This window comes from Anser anser (assembly GCF_964211835.1).
Source record: "Anser anser genome assembly, chromosome: 28".
Lineage (NCBI taxonomy): Eukaryota > Metazoa > Chordata > Aves > Anseriformes > Anatidae > Anser > Anser anser.
In genome coordinates this window covers 1,644,600-1,664,275 of record NC_139749.1, presented here as the reverse complement: position 1 = coordinate 1,664,275, position 19,676 = coordinate 1,644,600, and the positions used below count along the sequence as shown (strand labels likewise).

Sequence of the window (19,676 nt, the reverse complement as noted above, 5' to 3'; positions counted from 1 at the left end):
CACATCCTCACTGTACGCCCCCCCAAAATCACCATCACGCGGAGCTTTTAATTAACATATAATATATTTTAAAAAATAATAATAATAATAAATCACTCTGGCTTCCTCCTCGGCGGGGGGAGCGCGGTCCTGGGGCCCCTGGTGCCTCCCCCCCCCCCCCCCCATCACCCTGTCGCCGTGGCCGGGGCCCCCCCGCGCGCCCCACCAAGGGGCCCCGAGTGGAAGTGCTGTGCCCGCGCCCCGGGGGTCCCGTGGGGCTGGGGGGGGGGGGCTGGGGGGTGCATACGCGGCTTAGCGGGGGACGGGGAGCGGAATTTCTCGTTAAACATGATGATTAGCCGGAAAACAACACCAAAACGGAGCGCCCCCCCCCTCCTCCCCCCCCCCCAAGGCTCTACCTATGGGGTTTATGTACAGCCGCCCTCGGCCACGCCGGTGCCGGGGGGGGGGGGGGGGGGCGCTGAGCCCCCTATCCCCACCGGGTTATGGGGCTGGCCCCACAGCGCCCGCTGTAGGGCTGGGGCCCCCCCGGCCAACCCCCCCTCCCCGTTATGGAGAGGAGGAGGAGAAAAAAAAAAAGAGGGGGTGTCGTGTGTGTGTGCGGGGGGGTGGGGGGCAGCCCGGGGGGGGGTCACTGCAGGCGGTCGGTGCGGAAGGAGTCCTCGACGGCGGGGTCGGTGAGCAGCGCGTAGGGGTCGCTCAGCATGTTCAGTCCGTCCAGGCTGAGCGGCTCGATCTTCAGGTCCTCCTCCAGCCCCAGCGCCGCCGCCTCCACCTCGAAGCCCGGCACGCCGGCCAGCGCCGTCGCGATCTCTTTGGAGATGCCGGGCGGCGAGTCCCCTGCGGGCAGCGGCGCCGTCGGTGCCAAGCGGGCAAGGACCCCCCCACCCGCCCCTAGCAGCTCGTCCCCCCCCCCAGCCCCGCGCCCACCTCCGCCCGCACCCACCGGTGAGGATGATGTTGGGGACAGGGCCGTGGCGGCTGCAGTTGCTCAGGTTCTGCCGGTTGAGGACGTGGGGGTCGTAGCTCTCGCCGGGGGGGTACAGCGACCCCAGCTCCTCGGGGAAGGCGCCGCTGTTGCCCGTGGGGCTCTCCCCCATGCCGAACTGCTCGAACTGCGGGGAGAGGCCGCTGTGGGGCTGCGCGACCCCATAACCCCCCCCCCAGCCCCCTTCCCCGTTGTCCCCCCCCCAGGCACTCACGCTGCCGATGCCGAAGTCGCCCAGCGGCTGCCCCAGCGGCGGGTGCTGCAGGGAGGCGTCAGGCTGGTACTGGGGGGCGTAGGGGCGCTGGGCGGCCGCGCCGGGGGGGCCGGGGGGCCGCGCCGGCGGGGCTGGGGGCAGAGCCGGCTGCTGGGGGGGCTGGTGCAGGGTTTTCTGCCCGGGCTGCGGCTGGGACGGCAGGATGAGGCCAGGCTGGCTGTAGGAGTACGGCGGGAGGCGCTGGTCGGCCGGCAGCTTGCTGGTGTCCAGGGGCACCCCCTGCGAGCAGAGCGGAGCCGGGGGTCAGCGGGCGCTCCCCCCCGTGCCCACCCCCCCCCCTTTTGAAGTTTCGGGGCGCCCAGCACCGGCCGGGACGGGGGAACGCTCGCGGCCCCCGTGGGTCGGTGGCCGAGATGAGGATGGAAAGGAGACGACAGAAAGGAGGAGGCGGAGGCGGGCGCGCGGCGCGGGGGCCGGCGCGGGCGATGGACCATGCATACCTGGGTGATGGAGGACAATGTGGGTGACATTGTTGGTGAGAACTGTTTGGGGTGCTGCCTCCTGGAGTCGCCACCCATTGGGAGGGTGAGGGGGCTGAGCGGGACCCGTCGGCGGGGCGAGGTGCTTATGGACGCCTGCACCATGGGGTAGGAGGAGGCGCTCAAGCCGGAGGGCAGGCTGGGGTTGCTGGGGGAGGACTGCATGGGCTGGCTGCGGGGGGACGTGGGCAGCGAGGGGTTGCTGAGCGAGGAGGAGAGCGAGGAGGGCAGGGACTGGTTGGAGAGCGAGGAGGGGATGGAGGAGCTGCTCTGGGAGGACTGCAGCGAGGGGTTGCTGAGGGAGGACTGGAGCGAGGGGCTGCGCAGGGAGGCCTGGAGGTTGGGATTGCTAAGCGAGGACTGCAGGGACGGGTTACTCAGGGAGCTCTGCATAGGTGAGGTAAGTCCTGTGGGGACAAAAAAGAAGAGACAGCGCCGTTACCCACGGAAAGGCCGCCGCCCCCGGCTCCCCTCCCCGGGCTGGGCCAGGCTGGGGCTCCCCGTCTGCCCCGGATGGGATGGAAGGTGACGGAGGAGACCAAAACGATGGAGACAGCGACACAAACACACACGGCCCGGGGACGGGGACGGCGGGCTCCCACCGGGGACCACCTGGCGCTGCCGATCTCTGCCACGACCGCCCCGGCACGAGCCGGGGATGCCGGTTCCCCTGGGCCCAAACGGCCGGCCCCAGGCGCGGCACCGCCGCCGTCCCCGTGCCAGCCCCGGCAGCAGGACCCGGAGGCAGGCGGGCTCAGCAGTGTTGGGCCCCGGGTCCCGGCTGCGGCGTCCCCGAGCCGCGGGCCGGCGCTCACCTGGCGAGTCGTAGCCGGTGCCCAGCCCCATGCCGCCGCTGATGCCCAGGTGCGTCATGGTGTTGGCCAGGTTGCTGGTGCTGCTGCCCCCGCTCAGGCTGGGGTAGGCGCTCTCGTCCGGGTCGAGCGGGGTGGGCAGCGGCGAGGGGAAGTGCAGGTTGGTGAGGTCGGGGAGCGAGCCCCCCGTGTTGAGGGCCGAGGGGATGAGGGGGACGTTGGCAGGCTGGTCCGGGGATGGGAAGATGCTGGGGCGGGGGGGGGAAAAGAGAGACGAGCTCAGCGCGGGAGCGCTGCTGCCGCCTCCGACATCCCCCAGCCCCCCGGCCGCAGCCCCCCCGGGCCGGGGCCGCCCAGCCCCGCACTTACTGGATCCCAGGGACTTCGCAGGAGCGCGGCCGGGCCGAGGACGAGGAGAGCTGCGAAATGGGAGAGGAGGAGTGAAGCGCGGCCAGGATGTTTATGCCCCGCTCCCCCAGGCCGGGCCGGCCGCGGTTTGGGGGCAGGAAGCAGACCGCGGGCCCTGGTGTCGCAACGCTCCCCGGCAGGAAGCAGGCGGCCGGGCAGGGGACGCGGCGGCGGCTTCCCCACAGCCCCCCCCCGGCAGCAGTGCGCAGCCCCCCGGGGGGGGAAGGCGCCCAGCACCCACCTTCTTGGTGTCCCAGGGCTTCAGCGAGTGTTTGTTGTCGTCGAAGCTCTCTTCGATGGGAGGCACTTGGAAAAGAAACACTGGCGAGGGGGAGCAGAGGGTGAGGGCAGTGCGGGGAGTGACCCGCTGCCCCATCCTGCCCCGCGCCGCGCTGAGCGCCGCCAGGGCGGGCGCTTACCTTTACTGTCCGCGTCCCCGTCCAGAAAACCTGAAAACAAAAAACCAAACGAGAGACCTTCAGCAGGCGGGGACGGAGGGGGGCGGGCGCAGTGACCCCCTCCGGGGTAACTCGGGGTGCTCGGGGCCCCCCCCCCGCAGGGCAGGGACTCACCGCCGCGGCGGCCGGGCGGCGGGGCGCCCTGCGAGGGGCCCAGGTAGGCGTCCTGCGGGGCCGGGTTCATCACGCTCGTGTGCAGCGCCGAGTCGGAATTTGTTCTGCCGGGAAGAAGGGGCGCCCGTCAGCTGGCCGCGAGCAGGGGCACCCCGGGGCCTGGCCCCCATCGCGGCCCGGGGAAGCCACCGTGGGCACGGGATGGGCACGGCGGCACAGGAGGGCTGCAGCCGGTGCCCCCCGAGGGGACGGAGGGACGGGGAGCGCGCGCGGGAGGAACGAGCGCCGCCCCCGCAGCCCCCTGCGACCGCCGGCAGCGGGGACGCCCCCTCCCCACGCGATGCCCCGGCTGTGTGTCAGCACCCCGGCCCCTCGCCCTCCGCCTCAGCGGCTTCTTCCCAGCCCCATCTCCTCCCAGGGGGAGCCGCTGCCCGCTCCTGGGGCAGCTCCGGCACCGCAGCAAGGGCTCCACAGCCCTCGCACCCCTCAGCGTGGGGCCAGCAAGGAGGACGGGCACCCCCCCCCCCCGCGACCCTCCGTGTCCCTTTGTCCCCCCCGGGGGCCCCGGAGGGATCCGCCACCCATTGTGTTCCCAATTAGTCGGCCCGAAGCGGACGAGCGCGGGGAGGGGCTGGGAGAAGGCTGCCCGGGCTGCCGGTGCGTCCTGGGACCGCACAACGGGGACATTGTTTGGCGGCGGCGCAGCTGGGAGGCAGGAAGCCCCCCCCACCCCGGGCGCCCATGGGACGCAGCCCCCACCCCTGCGGGGCCCAGCTGGGGGGCGAGGAGCTCCTGGGACCTGGGGAGGGGGCTGCAGCGAGCCCCCACCCCAACAGGCACCGAGGGCTGGCGCGTGGCCGGCCCCAGGGACCAGCCTGCGGCCGCGGCGCCTGCAGAGGCACCGGGGCCACCCCGCTGGGGCAGCCTGGGGACCCCGACCCTTCCCTGGGGGGCTGTGCCCGCCCTGGGGGTCCTGGGGACGGGTCAGAGCTCAGGGCAAAGACGGGGAAGAGAACGGCACCAAAACTCATTCACCTGTTGAGAGCGGACGGCAGCCTGAACAGATGTCCCTTCTCCATGGGGAAGTTCCCCCAGGGCATGGTCCTTCCAGGGAAAAACAGCGGGGTTACCTGGGGGGCGCCGCCCCACGGGGCCCCCAGACTCATCCAGCAGCCACCCCGTGCAGAGCACGGCCGCTCATTTACACCCCGCGGCTCCCACGAGGGCGGCGAGGCCCCGCGGCGGGAGAAATCCCGGCGGCACCACAAGGGCCGGTGCCGCAACGCTCCGACGGGGCAGCGCCGGGGGGTCCCCGGGCAGCCTCCCCCTGCCTCGGCCCTGGGGAAGGAGCGAGGAGCAAGAGGAACCCGAAGTGCCCGTGTGGGGGAAGGAGAGGAGCCCCCCGACCTCCCCGCTGGGCACGGAGCAGGGGCTCTGTCCCGGGAGGCGCAGAGGGCACTGGGGGCACGGGATGGGGCCGGGGCCACGGACCCGAGCCGAAGGTCGCGGTGGGGACCAAAGCGCCCGGCACGGAGCGGCTCCGGAGCTCAGCACCGTGCCGGGGAGGAGGAGGAGGAAGGAGGCAGGAGCTGTGCCGCGCACCAGGAGGAAGGGCAGGCTGGAAAACGAAGCCCCGAGCGAGCTCTGAAAGGATGAGCCGAGCCCAACCGGCTCCAAAGGGATCCAAGAGGGACGGAGCAGAGCCGGGGCCTGCTCGCTGCCAAAAGCCCCGGCGTTTCTCCTTAAAAACACCCGCCTGTGGGACGGCGCCGGGAAGGGATCGGGCAGGGCAGAGCTGCTCCCGCTCCCCCAGCGTTTCCCAGCCTCCCCTCGCAGGGGAAGCCGCGTTAAATCCTCCCGGCCCCAGCACACGGCTGGCCCCGGGCACGGCACCCAGAGGGGGCTGGAGGGCAGGGAAAAAAGCGCCGAGAGCAGCGACCCGGGGTCTTACCTCCTCCAGCTGGGCTCCGGCGGGGGCGACAGGTAGGTGGGGCCGTAGGGCGAGCTGTCAATGTGGGGGGCGCGTTAAGGAGCGAACGGGGGGCGGCCGAGGGGGCGCAGCCAACGCCGCCTGGCCCCGCGGGGACCAGCCCCGGGGGCACGGGGAGCGGGGCAGGAGCCCGGGGGAAAAGGGATGGATGCCCGCGAAAGGATATCTGGCGCACGTATCGGCGCAGCGGGGACATCATCCGGCGCGGGTCCCGCTGCACCCGCTCCACCAGGCCGTGGTGCCGCGTGCTGCGCGTCGAGTCCAGCGGCGAGTGCAAGGGGCCCTGCGGGGAGGAGAGGCGGCGGGATCAGACCCCGGGCGCAACGGAGGGTCCCAAACGGGCCCCGGGGCGGACGAGGGGGTTACGAGGAACCGCCCCCTCGTACCCCGGGCCCTGCGGCCGCCGGCGCTCACCTGGAAGTCGGAGACGCCGCTGCCGATCTGGTTGACGTTGGGCAGCGAGCCGCTGTAGTAGGGGCCCCGGCTGTGCGCCAGCCTCAGCTTCTGCGCCTGCAGCTGGGCCGCGAGGGGAGGAGAGGGAGGAGAGAGGAGAGTCGGGGGGGGGGCCGAGCGCCCCCAGCCCCGCACCGTCCGGCGGGATTAGGGCCCGCAGCAGGGGCAGGGACGCCAGCCCCCCGCCACCGGGCTTTCCGCCAGCGCCGCAGACCCGCAGCGGGGTCAGGGCGGCCCCGCGCCCGCTGCCAGCCCCGCTCAAGGCCAGGGGAGGCCGAGGGATGGAGCCGTGAAAACCACAGCGGGGAGATAACCGGGAACGGCTCGGCCGCGCTCCCGGAGGGGTCCCCGCGGCACGGGGCAGCCACGAGCACCCCCAGCACCGACCCCGACCCCGGGGCTGCATGCCCGAGGCTCAGCCCGGTGCCGTTTCTCTCCTCCCTGGGTGCTGGGAAGGGGCTGGGCCCCGCCAGGAAGGACGGGCTCCCTGCTCCCGGCACAAATCCGCCGCCCCGCTGGGGCCCAGAGCCGCCCCGGCGCACACAGCGTGCCCAGCGGGACCCCGGGAGCGTGGGGAGCAGCCCGGAGGAGGCTGCGGGCAGGAAACCTGCAGCAGCAAATCACCGAGCTCACGACCAGCGAAATCCAGATCCAGCGAAAAAAAACAAAACAAAACAAAAAATAAATAAATAAAAACAATAACAGCAAAAAAAAAAAAAAGGGAGATTTAGTCAACAGCTGGCTGCGCTGGCACCACGGGATTAGCGCGAGTTGCGCGGGGGCTTAAGGTCCTGGGATCCTGCTCCCTCCTCCAGCCGGGTCCCTGCGGGGCCAAACGGGGCCGGACCCGGGCAGGAGCCCGCAGGCGGCCGGGGGAGCGCCAGGAAACACCGGAGGGGCCGCCGCGGACCCTGGAGCCGCAGGGACAGGGGCTGGGGCAGCCCAGGAGGAGGAGGCGGCGGCTCCCAGGGGACACGGACGGGGGGGACATGGAGGGGCCGCGGGCCGGCCCCGGTGTGGGGACAGCAGCCGGGGCTGCCCGGTGCCGTGAGCGGGTTGTGGAGGGAGCGACGAGGACAGCGCGGCGCCTCCCTCGCGCGGCCCTGCTGCACATTAACCAGCTGTTTGTTGTGCAAACACCGCCCGCGAGGCTCCAGCCCCCTCCCAAACTCAGCAGCGATGCCCGCCGGGCGCCGGGCGCAGCGGGACGGGACCCACCGGGGGAACGGGGGCGGCTCCTGGCCGCCGGCCCCCCGCGGCAGCCTCGGCTCCGTGGGCTTCGGGTCACCGGGGGCCGCCGCCTCGCCTGCCCCGGGGGTCTCCGGCCCAAATTTGATAAAACCCCGGGGGGGTTTTGCCCCGTTCTCCCCAAGCTGGGGGTGACACCGGAGCCGTGTCACCCGGGGGAGCCTCCCCGTGGCCCCGGGCTGCCCGCTGCCCCTGCTCCCCCGGGGGGGGTCCCCGCCCCGCGGCGCTGCCCTGCCGTGGGGACGGGGCCACGCAGCCCCCCCCCGCCCCACGGGCCGGGCACGAGCAGCGCCGCCGGCAGCTGAACCGCGGCCAGAGCCTCCTCCCGGCAAGGCTGGCGCAATCCCCAGCGGCTCGGCGGGGCCGGCGCTGAGCGAGGCACGGAGCAGAGCCCGGCGCCGCCTCCCCGGGCGGGGGACCCGGCTCCTTCAGCCCCAAAAAAACGGGGTTTCGGTCCCCCCGGGGGGGGGGGGGGGCTGCGAGCGGGGACCCCCGGGGCACGGGGCAGCGGGGGGGGCGCGGGCGCGTGGCACCGGCCCTGCTCCGTTCCCTCAGCCCCCGGCCGAGCTGAATTTAAGCATCTCCGGGGCCGAAGCATCCGCCGCTCCCCGGGGGAGCCGACGGAGCCCGGGGGGGCCGCGAGCAGCTGCTGCCGGTGCCTTGGAAGCCGCAGCCCCCCCCCCTCCCCGGGACCCCCCCCCGGGGACCCCCCCCCCGGGGGCTCGGTCCTGTCCCCGTTCAGGGGGGTGCCCACGGCCCCCACGCGTGGCGGCGGCGGCCACGTGCGGACCCGCGTGGGGAACCCACGGCCAGGAGGTAAAAAAATTGTAAAAATTAAATAATTTAAAAAAAAAAATAGAACGGAGGGGAAGGGGAAGCGGGGCCGGCGGGGAGCTGCCTTCCAGCACGGCCCCCTCCAGGCCCCCCCCGGGCCCCCGCAGGCGGCGCCCCCGCTCCCCCCCGCTCCGGGCGCTCAAGCCCCCGTTACCCCCCCGTTACCCCCCCGTTCCCCCCCGTTACCCCCGTTAAACCCCCGTTCCCCCCACTCCCCCCCCCATCCCCATTGCCCCCCCCAGTCCCCACCCCGGTCCCCCCTCCCCAGCCCCCTCCTCCCCCCCGGTCCCCCCCCCCTCGCCCCCCGCCCCCCCCGCCCCGTCCCGGCGCGCATCCGGCGGCGGCGGCGGGCCGCGCTCACCCGTGTGGAGCAGATCTCCATCATCACCTCCTCGAAGGCCGCCGTCTCCTCCGCCTGCCGCTGCTTCTGCAGCGCGATTTTCTCGCTGAACTTCCGCGGGTTCGAGGCCCCGGCGCCGGCCGAGGAACCCGCACCGGGCCCGGGCCCGGCCCCCGCGCCCGCCGCCGCCATCTTCCCTGCTCGGGCCGCTCCGGCCGCCGCCGCCGCCGCCGCCGCCGCCGCGCGGGGCATGCTGGGGCGGGGAGTCCGCGGGCCGGGCGCCGCCGCGGGGAGGGGTGGGCGGGGGGACTACGACTCCCAGCGGCCCCCGCGGCGCGGCCGCGAGGGGTGAAGGGAAATGGAGTCCCCGCCCCGGGGAACGCCCCCGCAAGTGCGCGGGGCGGGGAGGGCGGCGCCGACTACAAGTCCCGGCGTGCCCCGCGAGCCCAGCGGGATGGGGAGGGGCGGGGGGAGCTGGGTCACCCCTCCCAGCCCGGAACAGAGCGCCCCTCCCCCCGTACCCCCCAAAAATTGGGGTCGGAGCCCCCCCCGCCCCATCGCTGCAGTGCCCCCCCCAGCAGTGCCCCCCCCAGCAGTGCCCCCCCCAGCAGTGCCCCCCCATCACGGCCCTAGCCAGGACCCTCCCCACGAGGGTGTCCCACGACCGAGCCCCCCCAACCCCCCCCCCCCCGGCCCCACTCGCGACCACCCCCCACAGCAGGGGGGTCCCACGGCGGAGCCCCCTCCCCAAATCCCCCCCTCCCATCACAGCCCCACTCAGGACCCCCCCAAGGAGCCCACAAGGGGGTCTCACAGCCAAGCACCCCCAAAATCCCCCCCCCAAGGCCCCACTCAGGAATCCCCCCCCACGAGGGGGGCCCACGGCCGAGCCCCCTCCCCAAAGCCCCCCCCCAGGCACAGGACACCGGGCGCCATCTCCTCACCCAGTCCTTTATTGCTTCGTCCACACCCCCTGGGGGGGCACGGTGCTGTCAAGGCACTTTTTTTTTTCGGGGGGGGGTGGGGGGGCGCTGATCACGCCCCTGCATGTCCCTGAATGAGGGGGGTGTCTGGGGTGGGGGGGGCACCACCGGGGAAACCGCGGCAGGGAGCGGCGCTGCTGGTGCAGGAGGGGAAACTGAGGCACGGGGCTGCTGGGGGGGGGGCTGAACCCCCCCACCTGCACCCTTTGGCACTTCACGGGGCGTTTTGGGGCCTTTAACCCCCTGGAGGGGTGGATCCGGGGGTGCCCCCCCCTCCCCGGATCGGGGTCAGATCCTGATGAAGAGCACGGCGGTGACGAGGCCGAAGCCGGCCAGCAGCGCCAGCACCTTGGGGACGCGCAGCCGGGGCCCCCCCAGCTCGCGGGGCAGCACCTCGAGGAAGGCCACGTAGAGGAAGGTGCCGGCCGCCAGCCCCTCCAGCACGCTGCGGCACAGCCGCTGCCGCGGGCCCCCCCCGCTCACCGTCACCGCCAGCCCCACCGCGACGCCCAGCGGGGCCATGAGGGCGAAGAGCAGCAGGCAGGCGGCCACGGCGGCGCGCCGCAGGCGGCCCCGCAGCAGCTGCAGCGCGAGGCTGAAGGCCACCAGCCCCTTGTGCAGCAGCAGCGCCAGGCAGAGGCGCAGCGCGGCCCCCCCGGCCTCCTGCAGCCCCAGCGCCAGCCCCTCCAGCGCCGCGTGCAGCGCCAGCGCCAGCACCAGCAGCCCCGCGCGCAGCGGGCTCGGGGGGCTCGGGGGGCTCGGGGGGGCGCGGGGGGTGCCGGCCGCCAGCAGGGCTCGTGCCGCCGTCGCCTCTTCCTCGTCCTCTTCCTCGCCCCCGGGGGGGCTCGCGCGGTCCTGCTGCGCCAGCGCCGCCTGCTCCAGCACCAGCACCAGGAAGAAGCCCATGGCCAGGATGAACTCGGGCAGGGGGAATTGCAGCTGCGGGGAGGGGGGGGGCTCAGTGCGGGGGCTGCTGGCGGTGCCCCCCCCCTCCTTCCCCGACCCTCCACGGGGGGAGGAAGACGGAGGCGGAGGCTGCCGGGAAGCCGTGCCAGGGACGATCTTTCCATGAGTCACGGCGGGACAGCGCGGCCTCTCTGACAGCCCCCAACCCGCCGTCCTGTCCCCTCTGTCCCCTTCCCCTCCGTCCCCTTCCCCTCCATCCCTTTCCCCACTGCCCCCTCCCCACCGCCCCCTCCCAGTCCCTGCCACCCCCCAGTCCCATCCCCACCGTCCCACTCCCCCCGTCCCGTCCCCACCATTCCTTCCCCATCCGTTGTTCCCTTCCCAGCCACCCGGTCACTGCTGTCCCATTCCCATGACCCTGCCCCCCCAACCCCCCCCCACCATCCCGTCCCCACCTTCCCACCCCACTGTCCCCCTCCCCACGGTCCCGTCCCCACCACCCCATCCCCATTGTCCCCGTCCCATCCCCGCCGTCCCGTCCCCTCCCATCCCGTCCCCTTTGCCCCCCCCGTCCCCATTGCCCCCCCCCGTGCTCACCGGGACGCGCAGCTCCTCCAGCGCGGCGGCGATGCCGGCCAGGTACGCGGGCAGGAGGTCGAGCAGGCAGGTGCCCACCAGCACGCCGCCCGCGAAGCAGCTCAGCAGGCTCAGCCCCGGGCTGTGCGAGTCTGGGGGGGGGGGGGGGGCAAGGGGGGGATGAGACCCCCCCCCCAGACCCCCCGAGCTGACCCCCCAACCCCCCCTCTAGATCCCCCCAGGCCTCCCCCAACCCCTGGGGCAGCCCCCCCAGCTTGCTCCCCCAACGCCCCCCCAGACCCCGTAACCCTCGGGACAACCCCTTCTGGAGCCCCCCCGGACCACCAGAACCCCCCCAGCTTGGCCCTGGTACCCCCCACCCCTGGGGCAGCCCCTTTGGACCCCCAGGCCCCCCTGACCCCAGGTTTCTCCCCCAACGCCCCCCCGGACCCCCATAACCCCAGGGGTAACCCCTTCCGGAGCCCCCCCGGACCACCAGAACCCCCCCAGCTTGGCCCTGGTACCCCCCACTCCTGGGGCAGCCCCTTTGGACCCCCAGACACCCTTGACCCCGGGTTTCTCCCCCAACGCCCCCCCGGACCCCCATAACCCCAGGGATAAGCCCTTCTGGAGCCCCCCCGGACCACCAGAACCCCCACCAACCCCCCCCGGGGTTGACCCCAGGGCACCCCCCCGGCCCCTGGGGCAGCCCCCTCAGCCCTGGGTCTCCCCCCCCAGCACCCCCAGGGTTTGCCCCCCAACCGCCATAACCCCAGGGGTAACCCCTTCTAGAGCCCCCCCGGACCACCAGAACCCCCCCAGCTTGGCCCTGGTACCCCCCACTCCTGGGGCAGCCCCTTTGGACCCCCAGACACCCTTGACCCCGGGTTTCTCCCCCAACGCCCCCCTGGACCCCCATAACCCCAGGGATAAGCCCTTCTGGAGCCCCCCCGGACCACCAGAACCCCCACCAACCCCCCCCGGGGTTGACCCCAGGGCACCCCCCCGGCCCCTGGGGCAGCCCCCTCAGCCCTGGGTCTCCCCCCCAGCACCCCCAGGGTTTGCCCCCCAACCGCCATAACCCCAGGGGTAACCCCTTCTAGAGCCCCCCCGGACCACCAGACCCCCCCCCAGCCACCCCCGCGGGTTGACCCCGGTACCCCCCACCCCCCGGGCACCCCCCCGGGCACCCCCCCGGGCACCCCCCCGGCCCCTGGGTCTCCCCCCCAGCACCCCCCGGGTTTGCCCCCCATCACCCCTGGGGCCACCCCTCCCGGGCCTTCCCCCCTGCCCCCCGTCCCCCCCCCGTCCCCCCCCGTCCCCCCCCCGGTACCGGCGGTGCCCGCGGGGTGCCGCAGGCAGCAGAGCGGCCCCAGCCCGCAGCCCAGGGGCAGGAGCAGCAGCGCCGCCAGCGCCCCCAGCTTCAGCCCCAGCCCGGGGGGGGGGACCCGCGGCGCGGCCCCGGGGCTCCAGGCCAGCTCCGCGGCCCCGGGGCCGCCTCCCGCCGCCATCCCGCCGGGCCCCGCCGCCACCGGCACCGGGCAGGCTCCGGGCGGCCGCGCTGCGCGTCCCGGGGCGGAGCGGGGGGGGGGGCACGGGGCTGGGGCCCGCCCCGGACACGCGGGGATGGCTCCGGGGGGGGGGGGGGGGGGGAACGGGGCTGCGGCGGGGGGGGGGCGGCTCGAGAGGGGCTGGGGGCGGCCGGCGGGGGAACGGGGCCGGGACGGGAACGGGAAGGGAAACGGGAAGGGAGCGGGAGGGGCGGGACGGGGACGGGGCTGGGAAGGGGAAGGGGAAGGGACCGCGACCGGGACCGGGCGGCGGGACAGCCCGACCGGGACCGGGACCGGGACCGGGACCGGGGCCGGGACCTCCCTACCGGGACCGGGCAGGACGGAGCGCACCGGTCCGGTAAGCGGGGCTCGGTTCTGCCCGGTCCGCGGGGGATCCGGGACGGGCCCGGTGGGGTCCCGGGGGGGTGGCGGGGAGGGGAGTCCCGGGGGTCCCGGTGCGGACCCCGGCGGCGGCCGCCCCCCCGCAGCCAGCCCCGAGCCCCCCCGGTGGCGGGCGGGGAGCGCGGCCCCGCCGCCGGTTGGGGGAGGGACTTGGCTGGGCTCGGCCAGGATGCCGAGATCCTGGTGGGGGCGGACCGGGACGGGACGGGACGGACCCAGCCGGGCCCCCCCCGCCGCCCCCTCCCCGCCATGGAGCCGGACGAGCTGTGCCTGGGGGCCGACCCCTTCCTGCCCCCCTTTGGGGGCTGGGGGCCCCCCCCGGACGGCGTGAGTGGGGCTGGGGGGGGGGGGCAAACGGGGGGGGGCAAACGGGGGGGGCGGGGGGGGCACCCCGGGAGGTGCCACCCTCGGGGTCCCATCGCGCGTCCCCTCCGGCCGCAGGACGGGACCCGGCCCGAGGAGCCGCTGGGCCCGGCCGTGGCCCCGGACGAGGTGTGCGGCCCCCCCCGGCCCCCCCCCCGCAGCCCCCAGGACCCCCCCCCAGGGGACAGGGAGCAGCCGGAGGAGCCCCCCCCCGCCACCACCGCCGCCGTCTACGAGGTGGTCTGCAGCGCCGGGACCCCCGCGCACGGCGGGGTCACCATCCAGCTGGGTCAGTGGGGCTGGGGGGGGCTCAGCCCTGGGGGGGGGGGGGCGCATCCTGCAGGGCAGGGCATCACCCTCCCCCCCCCCCCAGACTGGCTGCCCCCCACGCTGCTGCCCCCCGAGTCCTGCGTCATCGCCGCGCTGCCCGCCCTGCCCCTGCCCGCCCCCACGGTGAGTCCGGCTCTGCTGCCCCCCCCCTCACCCCCCCATTTCTCCCCGCAGCTCCCAGTCCTGCTGCTGTCGGAGGAGGAGAAGCGGCTGCTGGCGCAGGAGGGGGTGACGCTGCCCGGCTCCCTGCCCCTCACCAAGGTGGGCTTGGGGGGGGGGCGTCCTGGGGGGGGGGCAAGGTGCGGGGCCAGGCTCACCCCCCCCCGGCCGCAGCAGGCTGAGGAGCGCGTCCTGAAGAAAGTGCGGAGGAAGATCCGGAACAAGCGGTCGGCGCAGGACAGCCGCCGGAGGAAGAAGGAATACCTGGACGGGCTGGAGAGCAGGTGGGTGCTGGTGGGGACCCCCCCGCCCCCCCCCCTTCATCTTGGGGGGGGCCTTCAGCACCCCCGCCTCGCCCCGGGCAGGGTGGCCTCGTGCTCGGCGCAGAACCAGGAGCTGCACAGGAAGGTTCGGGAGCTGGAGCAGCGCAACGGGTGAGTGTGGCGCGACGGGGGTGCCCCGGGTGGGGTGCACGGCAATGCCTGGACCCCCCCCCTTGCCCCCCCCGCCTTGTCCCCCCCAGGTCCCTGCTGAGCCAGCTGCAGGCACTCCAGGCTCTCATCAAGCAGACGTCCAACAAAGCCGCCCAGACCAGCACCTGCGTCCTGGTACCCACATGCATATTTCCCTTCCCACAAAGGGCTCAGCCCCCCCCCCGTGGGCAGCGCACCCACGGGTGGGTGCCCCCCACCCACCCCCCGGTGCTGTAACCCCACTTGTGTGTGTCCCCCCCCCCCCAGATCCTGCTCCTCTCCCTGGTGCTCATCCTCTTCCCCAGCTACAGCCCCTTCTGCTGGGGCCGGGGGGGCTGCCGGGACCCCCACCAGCCCACGGGAGGTAATGGGGAGCTGGGGGGGCTGCGGGATCCCCCGGGGGGGGGGGGGGCGAGCAGCAGCTGCCCCCAGCCCTGCCCGGTGCTCCCCGTCCCTGCAGTGATCTCCAGGCACATCCTGACCCGCACGGAGCCGCCGGCACCGCCTGGAGAAGCCCCGGCGACGCGGTGGCAGCTGGAAGAGCCGAGGGCTGCAGCGGAGAACGGTGCCAAGGGGGGGCGCGAGGACAGGACGGGCCCCCCCGGCAGGGAGCCGAGCACAAACTCCTCGGGCCGGGCTCCCCCAGGGGATCCGAGGGCTCAGCCGTGGCTGCGGGACGCAGCGGCGGCAGCAAAACAGGCACACGGGGACGAGATGTGACAGCCACCGGGGAACGGCCCCGCTTTGGGGGCTGGGAGCCACCCTGGGATGGAGGAGGGGGGGCAATCGGGGGCCCCCCCACCATGCCCCAGGCAGGGGCGCTGGGTGCAGCCCACGCACAGCGCAGGGGAGGGGAGCTCTGCACTCGCAGGCAGCTTCTGGTGAATAAATCCGTGCCTGCTTCGCACCCAGACGTGGCTGGGGGGGCTCGGCGAGGAAGGGGGCACCCCCCAGGGGCAGGCTGGGGGCCACGAGCGGGAGGAACACCCCAGTCCCACGAGCACGAACACCGGCGGCGCTCGGCTGATAACGACCGGGGTTTATTGCACGCCACCAGCTCGGAGCAGGCAGCTGCGGCGTCCCCCGGGGCACCGGGCTCCCCAGGCGCCCCGCGCAGCGCGATTCGCCACGGGGACCCCACGGGACACCGGGCAGCCCCCGGTGGGCCGCGGCACCCGTGGGGTCACGGCAGAGCGAGGCAGGTGTCCCATGGGCGCTCGTTCCTCCTCCTCCTGGCTGCTTCGGGAGCGGCAGCGGAGCCGAGTCCCCGCCGCGGGGGCGCTGCCGCCGTGCCCGGTGCCCCGCGGGCGCTAGATGGACTCGATCTGCTTGCGCACCTTCTCCAGCGCCTTCCTGTCCAGCACGCGCTGGCGGCACACCACCAGCACGGCGAAGACGGCCGCCACGCACATCATGGTGCCCACGAACCTCCAGAAGACGTGCGCCTCCATCACCGCCGAGCGGCAGCTGCGGGGAGGAGGAGGAGGAGAGGAAGAAGGGAGGGCAGGGGCGCGATCCCCGGGGGGAACGGCCCCAGCCCCGCAACACCGCCAGCCCCTTGCGGCCCCTCGCCCACCTCTTGAACTCGTCCCGCTTGGAGGCGGCGCAGCTGATGCGCTCCACGAAGCCGGTGGGGCCGCACTCCGGGACCGTCTTCTGCAACCGAGAGGGGTCGGGGCGAGGCGCCGTGAGGCCGCGCGGCGGGCCCGGTGCCGGGGGCAGCCCCCGTGGGCTCACTCACCGCCTGGAAGCTGGAGCAGCGGCCGCACTCCTGCGCCACCACGAAGTCCTCCACCCGCCAGCACGGCGTGGCCTGCGTGGGGCTCGCTGCGGGCGCGGCGCGGGTGCTGAGCACGGCTGGGGGCCGGTGGGGCCCCGGTCCCGGTCCCCAGCCCCAAGCCCCGGTCCCAGTCCCGGTCCCTATGCTCTGGTCCCAGACCCGGTCCCTATGCTCTGGTCCCAGCCCCGAGCACCGGACCCCACCTCCGGGTTCCAGCCCCTGGTTCCGGTCCCCAGCCCCCGGTCCGTATCCTCTGGTCCCAGCCCCGAGCACCGGTCCCCGGTCCCCGTCCCGGTCCCCAGCCTCCGGTCCCTATGCTCTGGTCCCAGCCCCGAGCACCAGTCCCCAGCCCCCGGTCCCGGTCCCCAGCCTCCGGTCCCCAGCCCCGAGCCCCAGTCCTGGTCCCAAGCTCCGGTCCCAGCCCCCGGTTCCGGTCCCCAGGCTCCGGTCCCGGTCCCCAGCCCCCGTCCCCGCCCCGCACCCACCCGAGCGCCGCTCCTCTCCCACCGCCATCGCCGCCGCCGCCGCCCTGCGGGGAGAGCGCGGGGGGTGCGTCAGGGCCGGGCCTGGCCGGGCCGGGCCTGGCCCCGACCCCCCGGTCCCAGTCCCGGTCCTGGTGCCGGTGCCTGTGCCGGCCCCGGTGCACCCCCCCGTGCCCCCGCTCACCGCAGGCCGAGGCCCAGCGCGCCCAGCGCCGCCAGCAGCGCCCAGCCCCGCGGCCCGCCCGGGCCCATGGCGCTACCGGAACCGGGGCTGCGGCGCCATCGCGGGGCGCGGGGGGTGCCGGGAGCGGGGCGGGGCCGGGGCCACCTCGCGGGGGGCGGGGCTTCTGCGAGGGGCGGGGCTTTTCGCGAGGGGCGGGGCCTTTTGCGAGGGGCGCGGCTTCTCTGCGGGGGGCGTGGCCTCCGCGTAAGGGCAGGGCTCGGGCGCGGCTCGCGCGAGGGGCGTGGTTTCGCGCTGATGGGCGTGGCTGTGAGCCAATGGGCGTGGCTGTGAGCCAAGGAGCGCGGTTCAGCGCCAAGGGGCGTGGCTTAGCGCCGGTGGGCGTGGCCTCGGCCCAAGCAGCGCGGCTTCGCGCCAAGGGGCGTGGGGTTAACCTGAGGGGCGTGGCTTTTGTCCCGGGGGCGTGGCTTCGAGCCAAGGGGGCGTGGCTTCGATCCGAGGAGCGCGGCTTAGCGCCAAGGGGCGGGGCTTAGCGCCAAGGGGCGGGGCTTCCCGGCGCGCCCACGCGTGTCCGCGTCCCCCTCCCGCGCCTCCCTGTCCCGTCCCCCCGCCCCGTCCCCCAGACACGGAGCGGAGCCGGGGCAAGGCACAGGCCGGGTTTATGGCACCTGGCGCGGGGCCGCCCCCACTGCAGCCCCCCCCCCCCCCCCCCCGGCTCCCGGAGAGGCGCCCGCGCTGCCCCGGGGCGGTGGCAGCCCTACAGCAGCTGGCACCTGGAGCTGCCCCGCCGCGGGGCGCTGGGCTCCGGCAGCGAGCCGGCGGTGGCAGCGGTGCTCGGGACCTGCAAGAGCATGGGGGGGGACGGGGGAGGACAAGAGGTCAGGGGGGGCTGGAAGGGGGCGCCCCCAGCTCAGCCCCCCCCCCCGCCCCACTCACCGCTCGGCGGGCCGATTTCTGCAGGATGTCCCGCGCCAGCGTGCTGAAGGCCTGAGGGGAGAGAGGGGGGGTCAGCGGGGGCTGCCCCCGGCACGGGGACCCCCCTGCACCACCCCCAGCATGGGGGGCAGCGGCCCCCCCACGCCTCTCACCTCCTCCACATTCACGCTGGACTTGGCGCTGGTCTCGAAGAAGCGGATCCCGTGCTCCTTGGCCAGCTGGAGGACAAGGGGACGCCACGTGGGAAGGGGGGCCGTGGCCCCACAGCCCTGCCCCACGGCCGGGGGGGCTCGTGCCCCCACCCTACCTTCTCGGCGGCGTCCCGCTGCACCTTGCGCTTGCTCTCCATGTCGCACTTGTTGCCGATGAGGAGCCGCTCGACGCCGGCAGACGCGTTCTGCAGGGGGGGACGGGGACGTGGCAGCTTCACCCACCCACCCACCCGCTGCCCCAGCCCGGCTCCTCCACGGCCCTGGCCCCGCCGTGCACCCACCTCCTTGATGCTCTTCATCCAGTTCTGGATGTTCTCGAAGGATTTCTCATCCGTGATGTCGTACACCAGGATGATGCCCTGCAAGGACAGCGCGGTCAGCGGGGCAGGGACCCGACACCACTGAGGGGCTGCCCCAGCCCCTGGGGTCCCCCCCGCGCAGCCCCCGCCGTACCACGGCCCCGCGGTAATAGGCTGTTGTGATGGTTTTGAAGCGCTCCTGCCCCGCCGTGTCCCTGCGAGGAAGCAGAGAAGGGTGTGAGGGCATCCTGGCGGTGCTGAGGGACGTGGGGTGCCCCCTCGCCCCCCAACTCACCAGACCTGCAGCTTGATCTTCTTCCCATCGATTTCCACCGTCCGGATTTTGAAGTCGATGCCTGGGAGGGGAAGGAGAGGCCAGTGGAAGCGGGGACCTGGCTGCAGGGTGAGGAGCTGCCCGGCCACAAACAGCCCCTGGGGTGTAGCTGGGGGCAAAGCCGGGTGGGAGAGGGTGGGGGGGGACACCCCAGGCCCACCAGGCTTGGGATGAGGCATTCCCGTGGGACGGCATCACACTGCAACGAGCACTGGGGGCTGCCCGGCTGGGGGTTAACCCAGCCCCAAAGGCTGCCAGGAGCCCCCCAGCCGGGCTGCCTCCCCCAGCCCCCCAGCGCCCACGCTCCTGCCCCCCCAGCGCCCAGCCCGGTTTGTGGGTGTGGGTGCCGCCGGCCGGCAGCTGGCAGCCGGAGCGAGCTGGAGTTTATGGCGGGACGGGGCAGCTGCCGCCGGCTCAGGAAATGGCTTTGCCAGCGCGGGGGAAGGCAGGGCCGGGAGGAAGAGGAGGAGGAGGAGGAGGAGGAGGAGGAGGAGGAGGAGGAGGCTGGCTTCGGGTCTTGGCCTGGCGGCAGCTCCAGGACAGCGGGCCGCCATCAGCGTCCCCTCCTCGTCCTTTTTGGTGGCAGGGCAGCCGAGCCCCGCAGGCGGTGGTTCTGCCGTGGGGCCCCGGGGACGGCTCGGACCCGGTCCCGGGGGGTCCCGGAGCTCCCCGCAGCACTCGGGTGTCCCGGTCCCGTTCCCCCGAGCGGGGCTGGGCGGTGAGCGGAGGCCCCGCGGAGGCACCCCCGGGCCTCACCCCCAGTCCCAGCTCCCGGCGGGGGGGTCCCGGCTGCTCCGGGATTGCAAAACTCCGCGGGCCGGATTTGTTCCTGCTTGTCCAAGGGGAGCGGGGAAAGAGCGGCCGGGGGGGGCCGGGGCGGGGCGGGGGGGGCCGGAGGGGGGTCCCGGTGGGGGGGGTGCGGGGGGGGTGGCGGAGGGTGCACGGGGGTGCGGGGGGGTCGGTCCCGGTGGGGGGGTTCCGGGGGTGTGGGGGGGTGCGGGGGGGGCCGGTCCCGGGGGGAGGGGTGCGGGGGGGCCGGTGCCGTTGGGGACGCACCGATGGTGGAGATGTAGGTGCTGGTGAAGTTGTCCTCGGCGAAGCGGATGATGAGGCACGTCTTGCCCACGCCGCTGTCCCCGATGAGCAGCAGCTTGAAGAGGTGGTCGTACGCCTTGGCCATGGCCCCCGCCCGCCGGGCCGCTCTGCCCCGCGGCCGCCACGGGGCCCGGCACGGCCCGGGGGAGGGAGGGGCGGGGCTAACTCGCGGGCCCGCCCCCCGCCCGGAGCCGCGCCCCGCCGCCCAGGAGCT

General features: G+C 74.6%; 4 protein-coding genes across 5 annotated transcripts; 1 reads left to right on the top strand and 3 right to left on the bottom strand.

The window, feature by feature from the left end:
• Positions 1-79: 79 nt before the first annotated feature.
• On the bottom strand, positions 80-8,665 carry CRTC2 (CREB regulated transcription coactivator 2). Of its 2 annotated transcripts, none has more exons than XM_083813727.1 (14): positions 8,420-8,665; positions 5,938-6,039; positions 5,690-5,806; positions 5,485-5,546; positions 4,569-4,637; positions 3,534-3,637; positions 3,381-3,410; positions 3,203-3,267; positions 2,923-2,972; positions 2,557-2,801; positions 1,703-2,148; positions 1,203-1,481; positions 947-1,115; positions 80-840 (listed from the first exon to the last, which is right to left on the bottom strand). In XM_083813727.1, exons 1-14 carry the CDS (start codon positions 8,648-8,650, stop codon positions 632-634), a joined length of 2,178 nt encoding a protein of 725 aa, XP_083669853.1. In that variant the 5' UTR covers positions 8,651-8,665; the 3' UTR covers positions 80-631. The 2 variants fall into 2 exon arrangements, with proteins under 2 accessions (XP_083669853.1, XP_083669852.1); XM_083813726.1 differs by having other exon boundaries at positions 81-840; positions 3,203-3,282.
• Positions 8,666-9,329: 664 nt separating this feature from the next.
• On the bottom strand, positions 9,330-12,374 carry SLC39A1 (solute carrier family 39 member 1; the record flags this gene model as incomplete). Its single annotated transcript, XM_083813724.1, has 3 exons — positions 9,330-10,320; positions 10,885-11,015; positions 12,197-12,374. 3 exons carry the CDS (start codon positions 12,372-12,374, stop codon positions 9,670-9,672), a joined length of 960 nt encoding a protein of 319 aa, XP_083669850.1. The 3' UTR covers positions 9,330-9,669.
• Positions 12,365-15,050, top strand: CREB3L4 (cAMP responsive element binding protein 3 like 4). Its single transcript, XM_083813722.1, has 8 exons — positions 12,365-13,145; positions 13,260-13,470; positions 13,686-13,772; positions 13,845-13,954; positions 14,036-14,104; positions 14,194-14,278; positions 14,411-14,507; positions 14,604-15,050. The coding sequence occupies exons 1-8, from the start codon at positions 12,490-12,492 to the stop codon at positions 14,861-14,863; spliced, it is 1,575 nt and encodes a 524-aa protein (XP_083669848.1). The 5' UTR covers positions 12,365-12,489; the 3' UTR covers positions 14,864-15,050.
• A 112-nt stretch (positions 15,051-15,162) lies between these two features.
• On the bottom strand, positions 15,163-19,657 carry LOC310887602 (ras-related protein Rab-13-like). Its single transcript, XM_083813723.1, has 12 exons — positions 19,424-19,657; positions 18,329-18,389; positions 18,188-18,248; positions 18,016-18,093; positions 17,830-17,919; positions 17,675-17,740; positions 17,523-17,573; positions 17,360-17,427; positions 16,409-16,452; positions 15,885-15,970; positions 15,720-15,799; positions 15,163-15,610 (listed from the first exon to the last, which is right to left on the bottom strand). Exons 1-12 carry the CDS (start codon positions 19,545-19,547, stop codon positions 15,454-15,456), a joined length of 966 nt encoding a protein of 321 aa, XP_083669849.1. The 5' UTR covers positions 19,548-19,657; the 3' UTR covers positions 15,163-15,453.
• Between the last annotated feature and the right edge of the window lie 19 nt (positions 19,658-19,676).

What these genes read in the sequence shown, in the direction of transcription:
- CRTC2 (XM_083813726.1), bottom strand. Translation starts at nt 8,650, where the DNA reads ATGCCCCGCGCGGCGGCGGCGGCGGCGGCGGCGGCGGCCGGAGCGGCC. An exon ending in TGGAGATCTGCTCCACACGG is followed by an intron (nt 6,040 to 8,419) that starts GTGAGCGCGGCC and finishes CTCGCGGCCCAG; the next exon opens with CTGCAGGCGCAGAAGCTGAG. An exon ending in CCCCAACATCATCCTCACCG is followed by an intron (nt 841 to 946) that starts GTGGGTGCGGGC and finishes CGCTGCCCGCAG; the next exon opens with GGGACTCGCCGCCCGGCATC.
- CREB3L4 (XM_083813722.1), top strand. Translation starts at nt 12,490, where the DNA reads ATGGCTCCGGGGGGGGGGGGGGGGGGGAACGGGGCTGCGGCGGGGGGG. An exon ending in GAGCTGGAGCAGCGCAACGG is followed by an intron (nt 14,105 to 14,193) that starts GTGAGTGTGGCG and finishes TGTCCCCCCCAG; the next exon opens with GTCCCTGCTGAGCCAGCTGC. An exon ending in AGACCAGCACCTGCGTCCTG is followed by an intron (nt 14,279 to 14,410) that starts GTACCCACATGC and finishes CCCCCCCCCCAG; the next exon opens with ATCCTGCTCCTCTCCCTGGT.
- LOC310887602 (XM_083813723.1), bottom strand. Translation starts at nt 19,547, where the DNA reads ATGGCCAAGGCGTACGACCACCTCTTCAAGCTGCTGCTCATCGGGGAC. An exon ending in CCGCGGCGGGGCAGCTCCAG is followed by an intron (nt 16,453 to 17,359) that starts GTGCCAGCTGCT and finishes CTCTCCCCGCAG; the next exon opens with GGCGGCGGCGGCGGCGATGG. An exon ending in GCTGCTCCAGCTTCCAGGCG is followed by an intron (nt 15,800 to 15,884) that starts GTGAGTGAGCCC and finishes TCTCGGTTGCAG; the next exon opens with AAGACGGTCCCGGAGTGCGG.